General features: G+C 43.3%; 1 protein-coding gene across 1 annotated transcript in view; it reads left to right on the plus strand.

Annotated features, from left to right (window-relative positions):
* Nucleotides 1-18,595, plus strand: part of FAT2 (FAT atypical cadherin 2) — a gene marked incomplete at both ends in the record, with an annotated part of 68,350 nt that overhangs the window by 17,454 nt on the left and 32,301 nt on the right. Inside the window, 7 exons of the mRNA XM_081302271.1 lie at nucleotides 136-275; nucleotides 899-1,180; nucleotides 2,233-2,443; nucleotides 5,289-9,347; nucleotides 10,998-11,194; nucleotides 13,206-13,359; nucleotides 15,046-15,279. Coding sequence (XP_081158397.1) covers nucleotides 136-275; nucleotides 899-1,180; nucleotides 2,233-2,443; nucleotides 5,289-9,347; nucleotides 10,998-11,194; nucleotides 13,206-13,359; nucleotides 15,046-15,279 — 5,277 coding nt within the window. The remainder of the gene's footprint in view (nucleotides 1-135; nucleotides 276-898; nucleotides 1,181-2,232; nucleotides 2,444-5,288; nucleotides 9,348-10,997; nucleotides 11,195-13,205; nucleotides 13,360-15,045; nucleotides 15,280-18,595) is intronic.

Below are 18,595 nucleotides of genomic sequence, written 5' to 3' on the forward strand. Positions count from 1 at the left end.
CGGGTTCTTCCTTGAACGTCCACAGTACCTTTACCACGTGCTCTAAATCTGAGGACCCGATGCCAGTTAGGCTGCTGCCGCCTGCGTCACTGAGGTTGTATTGTGTGTGCTTCTCTCTCCCCACTGCCCCTCCAGGTGGGGATAAGGACATGGACTTTGACATTGAGAAGACCACGGGGAGCATCATCGTTGCCAGGCCTCTTGATACACGGAGAAGGTCAAGCTATAACTTGACTGTGGAGGTGACAGATGGGTTCCACACCATTGCCACCCAGGTTAGAGGACTCAGTTGGCAGTGCCTGAGTGGAGAGGAGACGGGAGGTGGTCTTGGTTGGAATGAGGTTCCAGAAAGTTTTCTGTGGCTGTGGTGGACCTCAAAGAATCTGAAATGAAAATTCTGGGATCCAGTTTTACATAATCCATACTCTACTTCTATGATCTTGGAATAATGTTTGTTCCCACACTGGAGCTCTATATGATGAAGGGATTTGCCTAAATGAGAAGTTTTAGTTAAAGATAGAATCCCCGAGGGGCTACCATGGGTATGATGAATGATGGGCAGGTCATGGGTTTCTAGATTTCTACTCTGGATTTTTACCATAGTTTTTTTTTTTTTTTTTCTGTTTCATATATTGGAATTTTACATAACTTTTAATTTGAAGAAAAGGCTCGTTTATAAAATTTTTATTTTTGAAAAACCATAAGACAGCATGGTGTTCTGAAAGCCTGGTGATTTTGAGATTCCATCATTCATTCTGGAAATATTTATCGAGTGATAATGACTCTGTGTGCCAGGTACTGTGCTAGGCATGGACGGTTCAGTGGAGATTCAGACAGACGCTGTCCTTGTCCCCATGCAGTTCACAGTCCCCCTTCTCTGTGTGTGTGTCCTCCCTAGGTCTACATTTTCATGATTGCCAACATTAACCATCACAGGCCTCAGTTTCTGGAGGCTCACTATGAGGTCAGAGTCCCCCAGGACACTCTGCCTGGGGTCGAGCTCCTCCGAGTCCAGGCTACAGATCAGGACAAGGGCAAGGGACTCATCTACACCATCCAGGGCAGCCAAGACCCAGAAAGCACCAGCCTCTTCCAGCTGGACCCAAGCAGTGGTGTCCTGGTAACCGTGGGGAAATTGGACCTGGGCTCAGGGCCCTCCCAGCATACACTGACGGTTATGGTGAGCACACTGAAGAAGCGGGTGAGGGTATGGTTGTGAGTGGGTGTGGGGGGTGGACACACTGGGAGGCATGTGGAAGCATCCTTCATCACTGATAAACTGGATGTGCTGATGCTGTCAAGAGAATTCAAGAGAGAGAATTGGAATATTTCACTGCTGGCCAGAGGCATCTTCCATAGGGGATTCCTGGAATGAAAACAAGAGACAGGGTGGCTGACAAGGAAATTCCTGTGGACCTTGGCTTTCTCTGGACTCACCCCAAATATCTCCCAACAAATCTTTTCTCACACCATGACTTTATGACTACCATGTGGATTGACAATGAGTCAGAGCTAGAAGGAACTTAGCTATATCCCTTCATACCCAGGGGCTGGGGATATAGCTCACTTGGTAGAATGCTTGCCTCACGTGCACAAGGCCCTGGGTTCAATCCCCAGCATCACAAAAACAAACAAACAAAAACACAAATAAAATAAGACCCTCATACCCAAAGCAAGGACCAGGGTCAGGCAAGCAGGTACAGGACCCAAAACTCTGGGTCTTGTGCATACATTTTTATGACCTTGAGAGTGAAAGCCTCCATAAATTTTAATTTTTTTAAAAAAAATTCTGTCTTCCTGTTGTGGGGGTCAAGTTTCTTACCTGTATCACCCTATAGGCACATTAGTGTATATTGAAGCCTCTGAGAAATCCTGCGGCAATGAAAACTGATTTGCTCCATTTAATTCAGTGTTTCCCAAATTTACTTGACCATAGATTTTTTTTTCTGCATATCATGTTAACAAAGAACTAAAGTTTTCAGGGGCCTTATCTGGAAAATACTGTTTCTTTGCCTATTTCTGCCTTTGTCCCAAAGTGAAATTATCCATTAAATTAGCTAAGTCTAATTATAATTATTTGTAAAAAGAAAATAGACCATAGATTGGATCAGGATTTAATGACATATGCAGAGTTACAATTTGGTAAGGTTTCATGGGCATCCTATTTATTGACCTTAATCTCTAGCCCTGTCTCCTTCCATTCCTTTTGCTAATACCCCCTTGGGCCCGCAGGTCCGAGACCAAGAGATGCCCATCAAGAGGAACTTCGTGTGGGTGACCATTCATGTGGAGGATGGAAACCTCCACCCACCACACTTCACCCAGTTCCGGTATGAGACAAGTGTTCCTGACACCATAGTCCCTGGCACAGAGCTGCTCCAGGTCCGAGCTGAGGATGCTGACCGGGGTGCCAATGCTGTGGTCCACTACTCCCTCCTGAAAGGTGAGAGGCCTGGCCATGAGTTCAGAGGATGGCAAAAGCTGCTTTGAAGATAAAGGAAAGCACTAGAGGCATGAATTTTCAGATTAATCAAGTCACAAAATCTCCAGGCTTTGACAAATATCAGTTCTAGAACATTCCCTTGAACTATCATGACCTAAGTTATGGCACAACCAAAGATGGCAATAACAATAGTAAAGGGACTACTCAAGTTATGGGAGACTTTACATATATATGACATAAACCACCAATGACCACATATGCATAAGATGCTTTTGAAGCCCATGCAACATTTTAAAATGCAATGACGTCATGCATGTACATTAAAAGAGATGTGTAAATACTTTAGGTATTAGGTGTATGGCAGTCTTAGGAGTAACTTCTGTTTTCTGCTAAGGCCATATAATCATTTAATGTCTGCTCCATGGTTTTCATCATCTCAAAAAAACGGGAATAATATTTTTCTAGAAAGTTGTTATAAAAAATTCAAAGATACAATGTATGTTAATAAATGTCATAAACTGTAAAAGATTATATAAATGCCAGGGGTTATTATTATGATCATTGATAAGGGTCAATTATAGGTAGTTAATGTAACAAAAGTGATAATATCCAGTAGCCAAACAATTATTAATTATTATTTGTAATGGCTGATAATGTATAATTAATGACACTTAATAATAATTATCTTTAATGATAGTTAATACTTTATAGAGCTAGTTTCTTTGGAAGAACTGAGATGAACGTGGCTTACTCTCTATTCTCACGGAGCATAATGGTTGTTTATGCTCAAAAAATCAGAGCATTTTACATTTTCTGTTTTGAAGAAATATTTTCCATGTGACAGAAATCCATTCATACCTAAAGAATATAAATTATAATACATAGATTGTTTACTTTTTGTGATTTATTAAGTATAATCACATCTGTTATCCAATTTCACCCCACTGTCAGCCCTTTTGATGAAGAAAATGGTTTTATTTTACAGATAGTTTTCAAATGTTCTTCTGAGTATAGGAGTAACTCATGTCCATTTTTGAAAATATGGAAAATACAGGAATGTATAAAGAAGAACATAACACTGAAACATGATCACCTTCACCCAGAGATAACAATTTTGTCTATTTGTGTCTCATCTTTCTCTAGCATCTTTTTGTGGTATTGAGATCATAACAGATATAGAATCTTGTGCCCTGATTTTTTCTCTCAGTAACATAAGAAATGAGAATTAGAGTTATGTCTACACAGTTAACTTAACGACTTTTAAGGGAACCACTATAAACCTGGGTTTTTGACTGAGTTTGGTACCTGTATCACAGACCACCCAAACAATCAGCTGTTTCCAAGTGTGGAAGATATGGATTGAAAGTCTTATGACGAATCTCAGCTGTTATCTTTGCCATTGATATCATAAATATACACCCATGTGGTAAACAGAATAAGAAAGGTGGAGAGTGATAGTCCCCTGAATGTGAGCCTGTCTATCTGGTGGTCAGCAAACTGACCAGGGGCTACTCAGTCATAGCACTGAGCAGGTGATCAGACGAGAAGAAGGTGCTTTCTTGCTGATGCCTATCAAACTTCCTGTTCCAATTGAGGGCAAACCTTGATTTGGGGACTAGAATCTCTTCAGTCTTTTCTCACTCTTTCTCTTTAAAAAATTAGTCATAAAATCTTAATTTACTTTATAATTAAATTAAATTTTGAATTGTTTTCCATGCAAAAAACACAACTTCTTATTTTTTAAATGTTTTTATATTTTGTCCTAATTCCCATTACTTGTTATTTTTACCAAAGAAGGAGAATAGGTATCAGACTCAGAAACTTGAGCAAGGAATACATTTTATTCAAGTTTTTATAAGATTGTTTTCATTGTCTATTTTTATTATATCCTCGATTTATGACAAAGGATGATTTTTTTAAGGTAGCAACATACAGTTGCCTTTTAAAAATATTTAACAATTTATGAATGCATCAATTCAAAGAAAAATATTCATTAAATAATATTATAAAATAATACAGGCAATGGTTGGATGTTTAAAAAATATAAAGATGATGTGAGACAGCTTGAAGTTTAGGAAATAAGATGTGGTAGGAGGTCACTGGTCTACAACAGTATCAAAATCCAGGTTATCTGTCCAATCCCTTTGAACCTGACTCCTCACCCAATCCTTAGCCAGGACTTTCCTACTAGAGACCATAAAGGGAATGGACAAGGTGATTTTTAAAGTCCCTATCAGTTCTGACTTCATATTTATAGTTTCACATTTTAGGTATATAGCCATAACTATTAGAAGTTGTGTGAAGAATGGTTTAAGGTGCTCTACAATATAATTGAAGCTTTTCCTACAAAAGGCACCACTGAAATTCAGGGTGAAGTGTTGAAGTATGCTTTGTAAAGTGTGAGTCTCCTTTCTTGGCTTCAAAGACCTATTACAACTTTGGTTTGTAGATTAAGTTGTGTCTCAGAGAATTAGTGATAATTGAAGCACCATTTATGAAGTTCCTACTATGTGCACCACCTCAGGGATTGAATAAAGTTATTATTTACCCCATACACTACATCACACTAAATCCAGGGTGGCACAGGATGCGGATTTTGCTCTAAGTTTTGTGCAATAGTCTTTTTGTTCTTAGTATTTTTTAGTTGTAGATGGACACAATACCTTTATTTTATTTATTTATTTTTATGTGGTGCTGAGGATCAAATCCAGGGCCTCATGCATACGAGGCAAGTACTCTACCTCTGAGCCATAGCCCAGCCCCTGTAACAGTCTCTTTACTGATCTAGAATCCTACTTCATTTCTCTTGAAAATATGGTAAACTTAGTTTTGTCTTGCATTTCAGGTAACAGTGAGGGTTTCTTCAACATCAATACCCTACTAGGCATCATTACCGTAGCCCAGAAACTTGACCGAGCAAATCACACCCGGCATACTTTGACAGTGAAGGCAGAAGATCAAGGCTCCCCACGTTGGCATGACCTGGCTACAGTGATCATTCATGTGTACCCCTCAGACAGCAGTGCACCCATCTTTTCAAAATCTGAGTACTTTGTGGAGATCCCAGAGTCTATCCCCATTGGCTCCCCAATCATCCTTGTCTCTGCTACCAGCTCCTCTGAAGTTACCTATGAGTTACGAGAGGGAAACAAAGATGGCGTCTTCTCTATGAACTCATATTCTGGCCTCATTTCCATCCAGAAGAAGTTAGACCATGAGAAAATCTCCTCTTACCAGCTGAAAATCCGAGGCAGCAACATGGCAGGTGCATTTACGGATGTCGTGGTGCTTGCTTACATAATTGATGACAATGACAACGCTCCCGCGTTCTTGAAGTCAACTTTTGTGGGCCAAGTTAGCGAAGCAGCTCCATTGCACAGCATGATCATGGATGAAGACAACAACCCCTTTGTGATTCATGCCTCTGATGTCGACAAGGAAGCGAATTCCTTGTTGGTGTATAAAATTTTAGAGCCAGAGGCCTTGAAGTTTTTCCAAATCGATCCCAGCATGGGCACCCTAACCATTGCATCAGAGATGGATTACGAGAGCATGCCTTCGTTCCAGTTCAGCGTCTACGTCCATGACCAAGGGAGCCCCATCTTATTTGCACCCAGGCCTGCGAGGGTCATTATCCATGTCAGAGATGTGAACGACTCTCCTCCCAGGTTCGCAGAGCAGATATATGAAGTAGCCATCGTGGAACCCATCCATCCAGGAATGGAGCTCCTTGTGGTGAGGGCCAGTGACGAAGATTCCGAAGTCAATTATAGCATCAAGACTGGCAACGCTGATGAAGCCGTGGCCATTCATCCCGTCACTGGTCGCATATCTGTGCTGAATCCTGCTGTCCTGGGGCTCTCTCGGAAGCTCACCATTAGGGCTTCTGATGGCTTGTATCAAGATACTGCCCTGGTAAAAATTTCTTTGACCCAAGTCCTTGACAAAAGTTTACAGTTTGATCAGGATGTCTATAGGGCAAGAGTGAAGGAGAACCTGCAGGACAGAAAGTCCCTGGTGATTTTCAATGTCCAGGGCAATCATTTGAATGACACCTTGTCCTACTTTCTCTTGAATGGCACAGATCTGTTTCATATGGTTAAGTCAGCAGGTGTGCTGCAAACAAGAGGAGTGGCATTTGACCGAGAGCATCAGGACACTCACGAGGTGGCAGTGGAAGTAAGGGACAATCGGATCCCTCCGCGAGTGGCTCAGGCTCTAGTCAGAGTCTCTGTTGAAGATGTCAATGACAGTCCTCCTGAATTCAAGCATCTGCCCTATTACACAACCATCCAAGATGGCACAGAGCCAGGGGATGTCCTCTTTCAGGTATCTGCCACTGATGAGGACTTGGGGGAAAATGGGACAGTCACATATGCATTTGCAGAAGATTATACCTATTTCCGAATTGACCCCTATGTTGGGGACATCTCGCTCAAGAAGCCCTTCGATTATCAAGCTTTAAATAAGTATCGCCTCAAAGTCATTGCCCGGGATGGAGGAACCCCATCCCTACAGACTGAGGAAGAGGTTCTTGTCACTGTGAGAAATAAATCCAACCCACTATTTCAGAGTCCTTACTACAAAATCAAAGTACCTGAAAATATCACCCTCTATACCCCAATTCTCCACACCCAAGCCCGGAGTCCAGAGGGACTCAGGCTTATCTACAACATTGTGGAGGAAGAGCCCTTGATGCTCTTCACCACTGATTTTAAGACAGGTGTCCTCACAGTGACAGGACCTTTGGACTATGAGTCTAAGAGCAGACATGTGTTCACGGTCAGGGCCACAGACACAGCCCTGGGGTCATTTTCTGAAGCCACAGTGGAAGTCCTGGTGGAGGACATCAATGATAACCCTCCAACTTTTTCCCAATTGGTGTATACCACTTCAGTGTCAGAAGGCTTGCCTGCTCAGACCCCTGTGATCCAACTCTTGGCTTCGGATCAAGACTCAGGACAGAACCGGGATGTCTCCTATGAGATTGTGGAGGATGGCTCTGACGTTTCCAAATTCTTCCAGATCAACGGGAGCACGGGGGAGATGTTCACAGTTCAAGAGCTGGATTATGAAGCACGGCAACACTTTCACGTGAAGGTCAGGGCCATGGATAGAGGAGACCCTCCACTCACTGGTGAGACCCTTGTGGTTGTCAATGTGTCTGACATCAATGACAACCCCCCAGAGTTCAGACAACCTCAGTATGAAGCCAATGTCAGTGAGTTAGCAACCTGTGGACACCTGGTTCTTAAAGTTCAAGCTCTGGACCCCGACAGCAAGGACGCCTCCCATCTGGAGTACCTGATTCTTTCCGGCAATCAGGACCGGCACTTTTCCATCAACAGCTCGTCAGGAATCATTTCTACATTCAATCTTTGCAAAAAGCACCTGGACTCTTCTTACAATTTGAGGGTAGGGGCTTCTGACGGGGTTTTTCGAGCAACGGTGCCTGTGTATATAAACACTACAAATGCCAACAAGTTCAGCCCAGAATTCCAGCAGCATGTTTATGAGGCAGAGTTAGCCGAGAATGCAAGGGTGGGCACCAAGGTGATTGAGTTACTAGCCATAGACAAAGACAGTGGTCCCTATGGCACTGTAGACTACACTATCATTAACAAACTAGCAGATGAAAAGTTCTCCATAAACCCCAGTGGCCAGATCACCACTCTGCAGAAACTGGATCGAGAAAATTCAACAGAAAGAGTCATCGCTATTAAGGTGATGGCCCGCGACGGAGGGGGAAGAGTGGCCTTCTGCACTGTGAAGATCATCCTCACAGACGAAAATGACAACCCTCCACAGTTCAAAGCATCCAGGTACACCCTGTCCATCCCATCAAACGTCAGTAAAGACTCCCCCGTTATCCAGGTGCTGGCTTACGACGCAGACGAAGGTCGGAATGCAGATGTCACCTACTCAGTGGACTCTATAGAGGACCTGGATGAAAACATCATTGAAGTCAATGCAACCACTGGTGTGGTCAAGGTGAAAGAGAGCCTGGTGGGGCTGGAAAACAGGGCTGTCGACTTCAAAATCAAAGCCCAAGATGGGGGTCCCCCTCACTGGGGCTCTCTGGTGCCAGTACGACTTCAGGTTGTTCCTAATGAAGTGTCCTTGCCCAAATTTTCTGAGCCCCTGTATACTTTCTCGGCTTCTGAAGATCTTCCAGAAGGGTCTGAAATTGGGGTTGTTAAAGCAGTGGCAGCTCAAGATCCAGTCATCTACAGTCTGGTGCAGGGCACCACACCAGAGAGCAATAAGGATGGTGTCTTCTCTCTGGACCGAGACACGGGGGTCCTAAAAGTGAGGAAGCCCATGGATCATGAGTCCACCAAATGGTACCAGATTGATCTGATGGCACATTGCCCCCATGAGGATACCGATTTGGTGTCCTTAGTCTCCGTCAACATCCAAGTAAAAGATGTCAATGACAACAGGCCTATATTTGAGGCTGATCCATACAAGGCTTTCCTTACCGAGAATATGCCGGGGGGTACCACAGTCATTCAAGTGACTGCTAATGACCAAGACACAGGGAGTGATGGCCAGGTGAGCTACAGGTTGTCCATGGAGCCTGGCAGCAACATCCATGAGCTCTTTTCCATTGACAGCGAGAGCGGCTGGATCACCACCCTCCAGGAACTTGACTGTGAGACCCGCCAGAACTACCACTTCTATGTGGTGGCCTATGACCATGGACAGACCATCCAGCTGTCCTCTCAGGCCCTGGTGGAGGTCTCCATTACAGATGAGAATGACAATGCTCCTCGGTTTGCTTCTGAAGACTACAGAGGATCTGTGGTTGAGAATAGTGAACCTGGTGAGCTTGTGGTCACTCTGAAGACCCTGGATGCGGACATCTCTGAACAGAACAGACAGGTCACCTGCTACATCACAGGTAAGGACACCCACCACAGACTGGAGGTACTGGGATTCATTGAAAAAAGTTCAGCCAGAGGTGCCCCAGATCTAGATTTAAGTTGGGGCTCTGCCATTTTTAGCAGTGTAACCTGGGGCCAATCACTCAGCCCCCTAGGACCTCATTCCGTCTCAGACTTGGTGTGTCTGTTCTCATTCATCTCACAGGGATGCTGGGAAGACCTAACTGGGGACAGCTCTGAGGGTCCTCTAAAAATAAGAAAGTACTTTATTTTAGGTGACACAAATGGAATAGAAGGCTCATATTTTAACTACTGTCAGATATCTTCCAGGGGATAGTGGGAGCCCCAACAGTAGTTGTGGGATCCATGAAAATTCTTCCAGGTGACTGTCTTTACGGAGGACAAGTTGTGGATTACAGAAAATTCTTCTTAGTCAATTTTAGGACTTATGTCTTAGAGTGACATACAGCACTTCTCAGATGTGAGCCAGTCCTTCTCCCTCATTTCACAGATGGGGAAACCAAGACCTGGGTAGACGGAGATGCTCAACCAAGGTCTTACTCTGAATTTGTGTTAGGGCTGGAATGAAAATTCCAAACTTCAGCATAAAAACTGCTTTCCTCAGTGGATACCTATTGTAAACTGAATTATCCCATTTTCTATACAAAGACTAAGCCAAACAGTGACCATGAGAGTTTCTTCACTCAGAATATCCTTTTTCTTCCAAGCCCCAGTGCCATGTCATCCATTCCCATAAACATGGATCTTTTTGCTCTTACAGCTATCCTCTGGTGAGTTAATGAGTCTCAACTTCCAACCAAGAGCCATAGACTCCTGGAGACAGACAGAATGTGAGCTGTTTTAAGTAGCTTAGAAAAATAAAATCTATCATCTTATAACATCAGGCACTTAAAAATGCAAGAGTCTTAAAATCATTGAATAAGAGAATAGTAAATGTCAATGAATAGTCAACTCTTGAAGCAGCTGAACCTTGGGACTCTGGAATTTTAGGATCTTAGAATGAGAGTCCATCTTCCCATACCCTTGTCAGTGATTTCCTTGTCAGGAATGACATCTTACAAGCAAGGCTAGGGACCCGTCATTAGTTGTATAATAAAATCTCAGAGGGGCTAGGTCTGTGGCTCAGTGGCAGAGTGCTTGTCTTGCACATATGAGGCACTGGGTTCCATCCTCAGCACCACATAAAAGTAAAAAAGTAAAATAAAGCATGATGTCCATCTACAACTACAAAAAAAAAGATTTAAAAAAACCTCAGAGAGTTTAGTGTCATTGATTACTTTCCACCCATTTGCTAGTGAATAGCTATAGATAGACATTTCTTATATAGATTCGAAATTTGCTTCCCTTTAACTTCCACTGATGCCTTCCAGGCCACAGAAAGTAAGAAGCCTGCTCCTTCCAGCCACATATTTTGAACCTGTGCTTCTTGCAGTGATAATTTTATTTAACAGGTGGTGTTTGAAGTCAGAAGCAGCTTCGTAATACGAAAATCTGACTCAGTGTGAATTGTGGGTCCTTAGTTAAGGGAGAAAAGACATTTTTGCCTTTCTCAGCAACCCTAAAAGAAGGGGCAGTTGGGCAGCCACCTGTGACACATAGCCTGATTCATTCCTGCTGCTTCTGAAAGCTGTGTCCCATGCTTTTAGAGGGAGACCCCCTGGGCCAATTTGGCATCAGCCAAGTTGGGGATGAATGGAGGATCTACTCAAGGAAGACCCTGGACCGTGAGCACATGGCCAAGTACTTGCTCAGAATCACAGCGTCAGATGGCAAGTTCCAGGCTTCTGTCCCTGTGGAGATCTTTGTCCTGGACATGAATGATAACAGCCCGCAGTGCTCACAGGTGAGAGCTTGTTGAGGGTGGAGTGGGAAGTGGAGGCAAGGAAGGTAGAGAGAAGGAGGGACAAGAGAAAGGAGGATGATCTACGATGCATCTCTGAGACTGGCCATGGTTGACCTCATCTGCACTTGCTTCTCCCCAGTGGACCTCAGTCTAGTTCCCTGGGGCAGGGACCCTTCTAGGCAATTCCTTAGCCTTCATAGGGATTATAGTAAGCTCTTCAGGAATCACTATCTACATCTCTCTTCCTGTACTCTCTATAAAGGTCCACTTCTCTGTGAAACTTATCTAGAAGCAAAGTAACGTACATTCTCCAAACAGTCGGCCATGCTCACTGTGCAAACCCTCTCCCCTGCTCAGCTGTTAACTTGGTTCACTATTGTGAAATACATCCAGGGGCCTCCCCAGGGACACCCCTCCTCTTAGCCCACATATCCCTGCACCTGCTTGGGTAATACAGCATTGGTAATAGCCCAATGCAGACACTCCCTTCAGGTTACACACATACACAAACAGGCAGGCACGACAGTTACTGGGATAAGGGATACTTTCTTAAGGACCTATGTACTTTAGTCCTAAATTCCCCATGAGAACAGATGTTGAGACAACCATGTGTGAAGGAGTGTGCATGCGTGTGTTTAGCAGGAGCAGAAATGTGTTTTTAGAGGGCTAAGCTGACAGTCACAAATATAGTTAAATTTCTTTTAAATATAGTTTTGAACACAAGAAGTCACTTTTGACCAAGGGGATCTGCAATACCTTAAAGGTTGCAGATAAGCTGTTAGCATTTTAATTTTATAATGTCTCAAATTAGCACAATTTCTATTTACCTAAAATACAGCCATTCATTATATGTACATAAATACATGCTATACATAGGAATATACATCTACACAAAGGATCATCTACAGTCCTATATACACAGAAAACTATCAGTACAGATATACATAACTATGCATAAGCATGCACTACATAGCTACCACAATCTCGCGTATGTCCACCCACATATAGATAGATATAATTCACACAAGCATACTTGCACCTACATTTGCATGTTTACATCCACTTATTTGCACACACATACCTCCACATGAGCACTTACTTTGCAACACATGCAAATACATATACCCTCTCATATTTTTCTTCTGCTTTTCTACACTCTAGTCATGTGAAAGCATAGTAGAAAAAAAGAGCCTGGATTGTCTGTAAGCATTGAAAATACCTTTTCAGAATCCCAGATGACCACATTTTGAGTGGTCTTATAAGGGCAGCTTTCCTGGGGAGAAAGGTGTCTATTTTTTTCCCCTTTTCCCTCAGCCATCCTTAAAACCTCCATCATCCCCATGCTGGGAGAGGCTGGGGCCAGGCTCACTGTGGTCTTCTCAGGAATGGACCACAGCTTCATTAGAGTCAGGCTAAGAAGGTGTGGAGGACCATCTCCACACAGCCCACCTGGGCATGGAGCTTCCATCCACAGCATGACTGGTCTCCATACCCTGCTATTCCCTGCAGGAGTAGGAACCAGGATGGCTAGCTGGAAACTGAGCTCTCAGGGACTCCAGCTTTTCCCTTGTGACACACCTCCAGCTTGCTATATATGGTGCCTGCAGACCAGATCAAAGGACAGGGTCCATCCTGGGAATGTAGGTAGGAGATGAGCCTGACCTTCTGGCCTCTTCACAGAGGTGGGGGATTGGCCCAGAGTGGCTGAGACCCTTGGTGTCAAGCCCATCTCACCCAGAAGCCTCCCCGGGCTCCTTGTCAGGTAGGCTGCAGCTGGCCCTCTAGCCCTGCATGTGGGCTTTCGGGAGGTGGAACTTCTTCTTCATCCCCTCTTTTCTGACTTGTTGTCTTGTCATCTTTCTTCTAGTTTTTAGTCTCCATTTTCCTTATGTTTCTCCTTCCCTCTGTTCTCCTCTCCCTCTCACTTTCTCTCTGTCTCTGGCCTCTGTCTCTATCATTTTTCCTCTAAGTATAGCTTCCACACTCTTCCTCTTTTTCTTTCCCTCTCCAGCTTCTCTATACTGGCAACGTTCGTGAAGATGTATCTCCAGGACACTTCATTTTGAAAGTTTCGGCTACAGACTTGGATACCGACACCAATGCTCAGATCACGTATTCTCTGCATGGACCTGGGGTACATAAATTCAAGCTGGATCCTCATACAGGTGGGTTTCCTGAGTTGCAGGATCAAGATCAGAACTTATTTACTGAATACCAAGTGTCCAGTGCCATGGAAGGCTCTTTGGAGAAGGAGCAGGAATTCACTAACCCATCTATCCATCTGTCAGCAGACATGAGCAAACATACATATTGGTACATGTGCCAAGCATGCACTAGATGCTGGAGATATAATCAATAGACTGATAAGATAAGATCCAGGTCATTGTCATCTAATAGGAAAGGCATTCATTAGATAAGAGGTTTGAAATGTGTTAAGAAGAAACATGGGGTGTTTATTTGCCAAGAGAAATTAAATTAGTTTGGGGAGAAGGGGTAAGCAAAACTTCTTTGAGGAAATGCCATTGTATGTGAGACTTGAGGACATACAGTAGTTATTCCAGAGGCCAGAGAATGGCAGAGAAGGGCCATTTATAAATTCTCTAAAACTCTCAAATGGGGGATAATAGCTAATACGACTTTGTAAGGATCACAAGCAATAAAGCACATGGAAGGCTAGCCCAGATCCGGGTTTAAGAGGAGCACAGTGGATGTGATTGCCTCGGTCATCATGACTAGGTAGGGGATAAAGCGGAGAGAGGGAAACAGAGAGCCCATGAATAGCCGGGAGAGGCTGGGCTGCAGGATCTGGGTGATATGGGGTAGGTTGTGCTTCCCCTGCAAGAGTAGTCCCCCAGGTGGATTCCTGTTCTGCTGCTGTAGGGAGCAGTTGGGGGTGGGTAGCAAGTAAGATCAAGGTCACAAGGGCCAGCTGCCCACACTTGGCTTGAATTCAATAGATCAAAGCATGACTTGGAGATTCTTGAGCAGGGAGGTGGCCCGTGAGAGGTGTCCCAGGAAGCTCTCCAGGTAGATGGAAGACAAAGTCATCCTTCTTGACCCCAGCACAGGCGTGCTGAGTGACTCAGGCAGGTTTCCTAATTTCCCTCGGCTTCTGTTTGTTCAGCTGCGGGATGATCAGTGAGGACTTAGAAGAAAAACAAACTGGGCGGTTTTTCAGAATATGGAAATAATACGTGCTCATTGTACAAAATTCAAACAGCGTAGATGTGTGTTATGCAGAAACTGGAAAATGCAGATGATAGCCCTTACCCCAAAGACAGGGACTCTGGTGGCTGTTCTACCACACTGCTTTCCCATGCATCTCTAAAATCTCTGTGTAATTCTTTCACAAAAATAGAATACTATTTTCTAACTTGATTTTCTTCACTTAGCAATATTTTGCAGATGTTATCAAAGCCAGAACATAAAGCTCTATCATAATTCATTTCAGATTATACAGTAGGTTACTGTATGGCCAACATAATATACTTAACCACCCCCTATTTGAAAGACACTTGAAAAATGAATGGATTTGTTTCATATTTTTTAGAAAAGAAACACACCGGTCAGAATGCAGTGGTACACTAACATTTCTCACCTTTAGGCATGAAAAGGAAACTGAGCTCTCAGGGATGGAGACTGAGATCTCAGTGATGATAGTGGTGGAGTGTGTTTGGGAGCAGTAGGAAGCAGGTGGGTGTTGGGGGTATAGGCTGGGCTTCTTTCCTCTGCACATACACCATACTGACACCTTTTCACTGCGATAAACTCTGTGACTGGGATTGTCTCCTATGGATATCTAGAGAGCACACACCCAGAGAAAACTCAATTTCTGTCATTTCTCTGGCCAGGGGAGCTGACCACACTCACAGCCCTGGACCGTGAGAAGAAGGATGTGTACAACCTTGTTGCCAAGGCAACGGATGGAGGTGGTCGATCGTGCCAGGCAGACGTCACCCTCCTCGTGGAGGATGTGAATGACAATGCACCACGATTCTTCCCCAGCCACTGTGCTGTGGCTGTCTTCGACAACACCACAGTTAAGACCCCCGTGGCTGTGGTATTTGCCCGGGACCCTGACCAAGGTGAGTCTGAGAAGGAGCGGAAGCCACTTCTACTGTTCTGCCTTTAAATCTGCCATTGGCTCTCTCTGTGTCTCTCTGGGACTGTTGGGGACTGTATCCACTTGTTGCATCTCTGCATGCCTACAGGTAGGAAATGCTGGGGTACCACTGCATTCTGATGGGTATGTTTCTTTTCTAAAAAATATGAAACAAATCCACTCATTTTTCAAGGGTCTTAAAACAATTTTACATGTAAGTCAATGTAAGTCAACTTTGAAGATAAGCACAAATTTCCCAACAACAACAACAACAACAACTCAAGTATCCTCTCTGGGTACAGCACCAAGTGCTGTCTGACAAATGATTCTAGCCATGTTTCGAGGCAGGTACAAGACATTTCAGTCTCAGTGCTTCCCCCCTGATATTAGACCTGGAGAACTTTCAATACTGCCATTCAGCTTCAAGAACTTTTTTTGTTTGTTTGTTTGTTTTTTGCCCCAAAGCATTTTGAATATAAACACTCAATCAGAAATATACCAATCAACTGCCCTGGGATGGAAAATGGTTTATTTTAAAATGTTTTAGTGAAAAGGAGTTCTTTCTTATTTGGGGTTTGGGGCAGATTAGTGGTAAGTAAGGGCCATTTTTTTTTTGTATTTTTACTCTCTAGAAAAGATGAAATCTTGTTCCAAAGGTTAAGATTTTCTTTTATTGCACCTAGAATAGTGTTGTACACAGAGAGGGTGCTTGAGGGTTTTTTGTTTTGTTTTGTTTTTTGTTTTTTGGTTTTTTTTAAATTACAAACTGGGACATTTTGCGTTTATCTTAAAGGTTGACTTACATGTAAAATTGTTAAGACATTTGAAAAATGAATAGATTTGTTTCATATTTTTTAAAAAAGAAACACACCAATCAGAATTATACAACTCAAATTAATTTGACAAAAGAAAAGAATTTGGGGCACTAACTACATTAAATCTACTGAATTCCTCGATCCATTTCTGTACAAGAAGTTGAGATATTTTTGATATTTTACATTCTAATTTCAATGACAGTATTTTCATTGGGGTTGATTCTTTTTCCTTTTAAAATTTTAGAAAGTGTCTTAGTCTCTTTTCTGTTACTATAACTAAATACCACAGACTGGTTGATTGATAGAGAAAAGGTTATTTGACTCGCACACAGTACTGGAGCTGGATAGCCCAAGAACATGGCCCTGGCTTCTGCTTGGCATCTGGCATCTGGTCTCATGCTGTATCATAACACAGTGGAGGGCATCACGTTATGAGTTGGAGCAAGCAAGTGCTAGCTCAAGTATCTAATTTTCTTTCTAGAAAACCGCTAATATCATCATGGGGACCCCACTCTCATGGCCTTCATCTAATTTCAATGACCTCCCAAAGACCTCACCTCCAAACACCATTAACATGTGAATTTGGGGATTAAGTTGAACTTTTGGGGGGCACACTTAAACCACAGCACAAAACAAATCGAATTCGTCAATGAGTATCTGTCCCAGATTGTGCCAATTATAGCTTCTGCCATCATGAAATGTTCTATTGTGGCTCAATTGTCCTAAGTCAAATTTTATAACTCAAGTAGGCTAGAAAATGCCGTTGGGGTCAAAGTAGCCAGATCAACATAAGATGATGATGATAATAATAATAAAAGTGGGATCAAAATAACTCTGCCTTGTTTGACACCAGCAGAGTAAATTAGAAATTTCCTAGAGGGATTGGGTTTAGCTTGGCAGAAGGAGCAGAGAGTTTTGGAGGGATACAGGGCTATAGGGAGGGCAAACAGTCAGCCCTAGCTGGATCTGGGAAACCCATGTGTATGCATGTGTGCGTTGGGATAAGAGGTGCAAATGGACAGACTTGTTAGAGCTGCAGAGCTGGATTCAATGGGACAGATCTGGAGAGCTGGAGTGATCCACTTCACCCACCTCTTCGTCTAATGACTACAAGGCCCGGGAAGTACTCAGTTAGCCTCTTCTTGCATATGGAACATGTCCAGGGACAGAAAGCTCCCACTTCCTAGACAATCCCTTACTCCCATTGTTCCTCAGACAATTATCAAGTTCCACTCTTTGGAGCTGACCCTGTTAATCCTGGTTCCGATCCTCTACAGTCACACAGATTCCCTAGGCCCCTTTTCCATGATGGCCCTTCTGCCACTAGGATACACCGACTACTTGCTGTAGCTTCAAGCCTCTCTCTCTGGTAGAAGGGCCCTAGTGCTTTCAATCATAGGATTGAAACTGGCCTTGAACCAGTTTACCATTGACCCTTTAAAATGATTCTTCTAGCCCTTAAATTCTACCCAAATATTCCAGATGTGACCTGACCAGCATCTCCCTCTTTTTTTTTTAATTTTTTTATTGGTTGTTCAAAACATTACATAGTTCTTGATATATCATATTTCACACTTTGATTCAAGTGGGTTATGAACTCCCATTTTTACCCCGTATACAGATTGCAGAGTCACATCAGTTACACTTCCACTGATTTACATATTGCCGTACTAGTGTCTGTTGTATTCTGCTGCCTTTCCTATCCTCTACTATCCCCCCTCCCCTCCCCTCCCCTCCCCTCTTCTCTCTCTACCCCCTCTACTGTAATGCATTTCTCCCCCTTGTATTATTTTTCCCTTTCCCCTCACTTCCTCTTGTATATAATTTTGTATAACCCTGAGGGTCTCCTTCCATTTCCAAGCAATTTCCCTTCTCTCTCCCTGTCCCTCCCACCTCTCATCCCTGTTTAATATTAGTCATCTTCTCATGCTCTTGTTCCCTACTCTGTTCTTAGTTACTCTCCCTTTCTCTTGAAAAATGATAGTGTCTCCATCAAAATGCCTAAAGTGGGAAGCTATCTGGTGTGTGTATCTGGTGGATTTGAATCAACTCTTTTCATAGGCAGTCCCCGCCACGCTTCCACCACAAGGGTGTGTGTCCACGCATGTGTGTGAAATGTGAGCCCCTTAGGCTCAGGGCCTGCATTCGTCTGTGAGTGCAAGGACCTGAGGGCTGAGCATTAAATGTTTGTATTTTTCTTGCACTATGGGCCCTGTGTAAGCCAAGTCTAACAGCTGTTCATAACCAAAGAACAGAATCTGAGCTAAAGCAGGAGTAACATTTTTTTTGATTTACTGAGAACTTTCCATGGGTGTTTTTGTTTTCTTAACTTTTTATTTCAACATAATTATAAACTCATAGGAACTTGAAAAAATAGTACTGAGAGAGCTCTCTTCACTCAGCTTCCCCAGGAACAACATAGTACATGGCTGTAGTAAGTATAATCAAAACTGGAAGCTTGTCATTGGTACATGACTCCTAACT

The sequence above is a fragment of the Spermophilus citellus genome (genome assembly GCF_964194105.1).
Source record: "Spermophilus citellus genome assembly, chromosome: 1".
Lineage (NCBI taxonomy): Eukaryota > Metazoa > Chordata > Mammalia > Rodentia > Sciuridae > Spermophilus > Spermophilus citellus.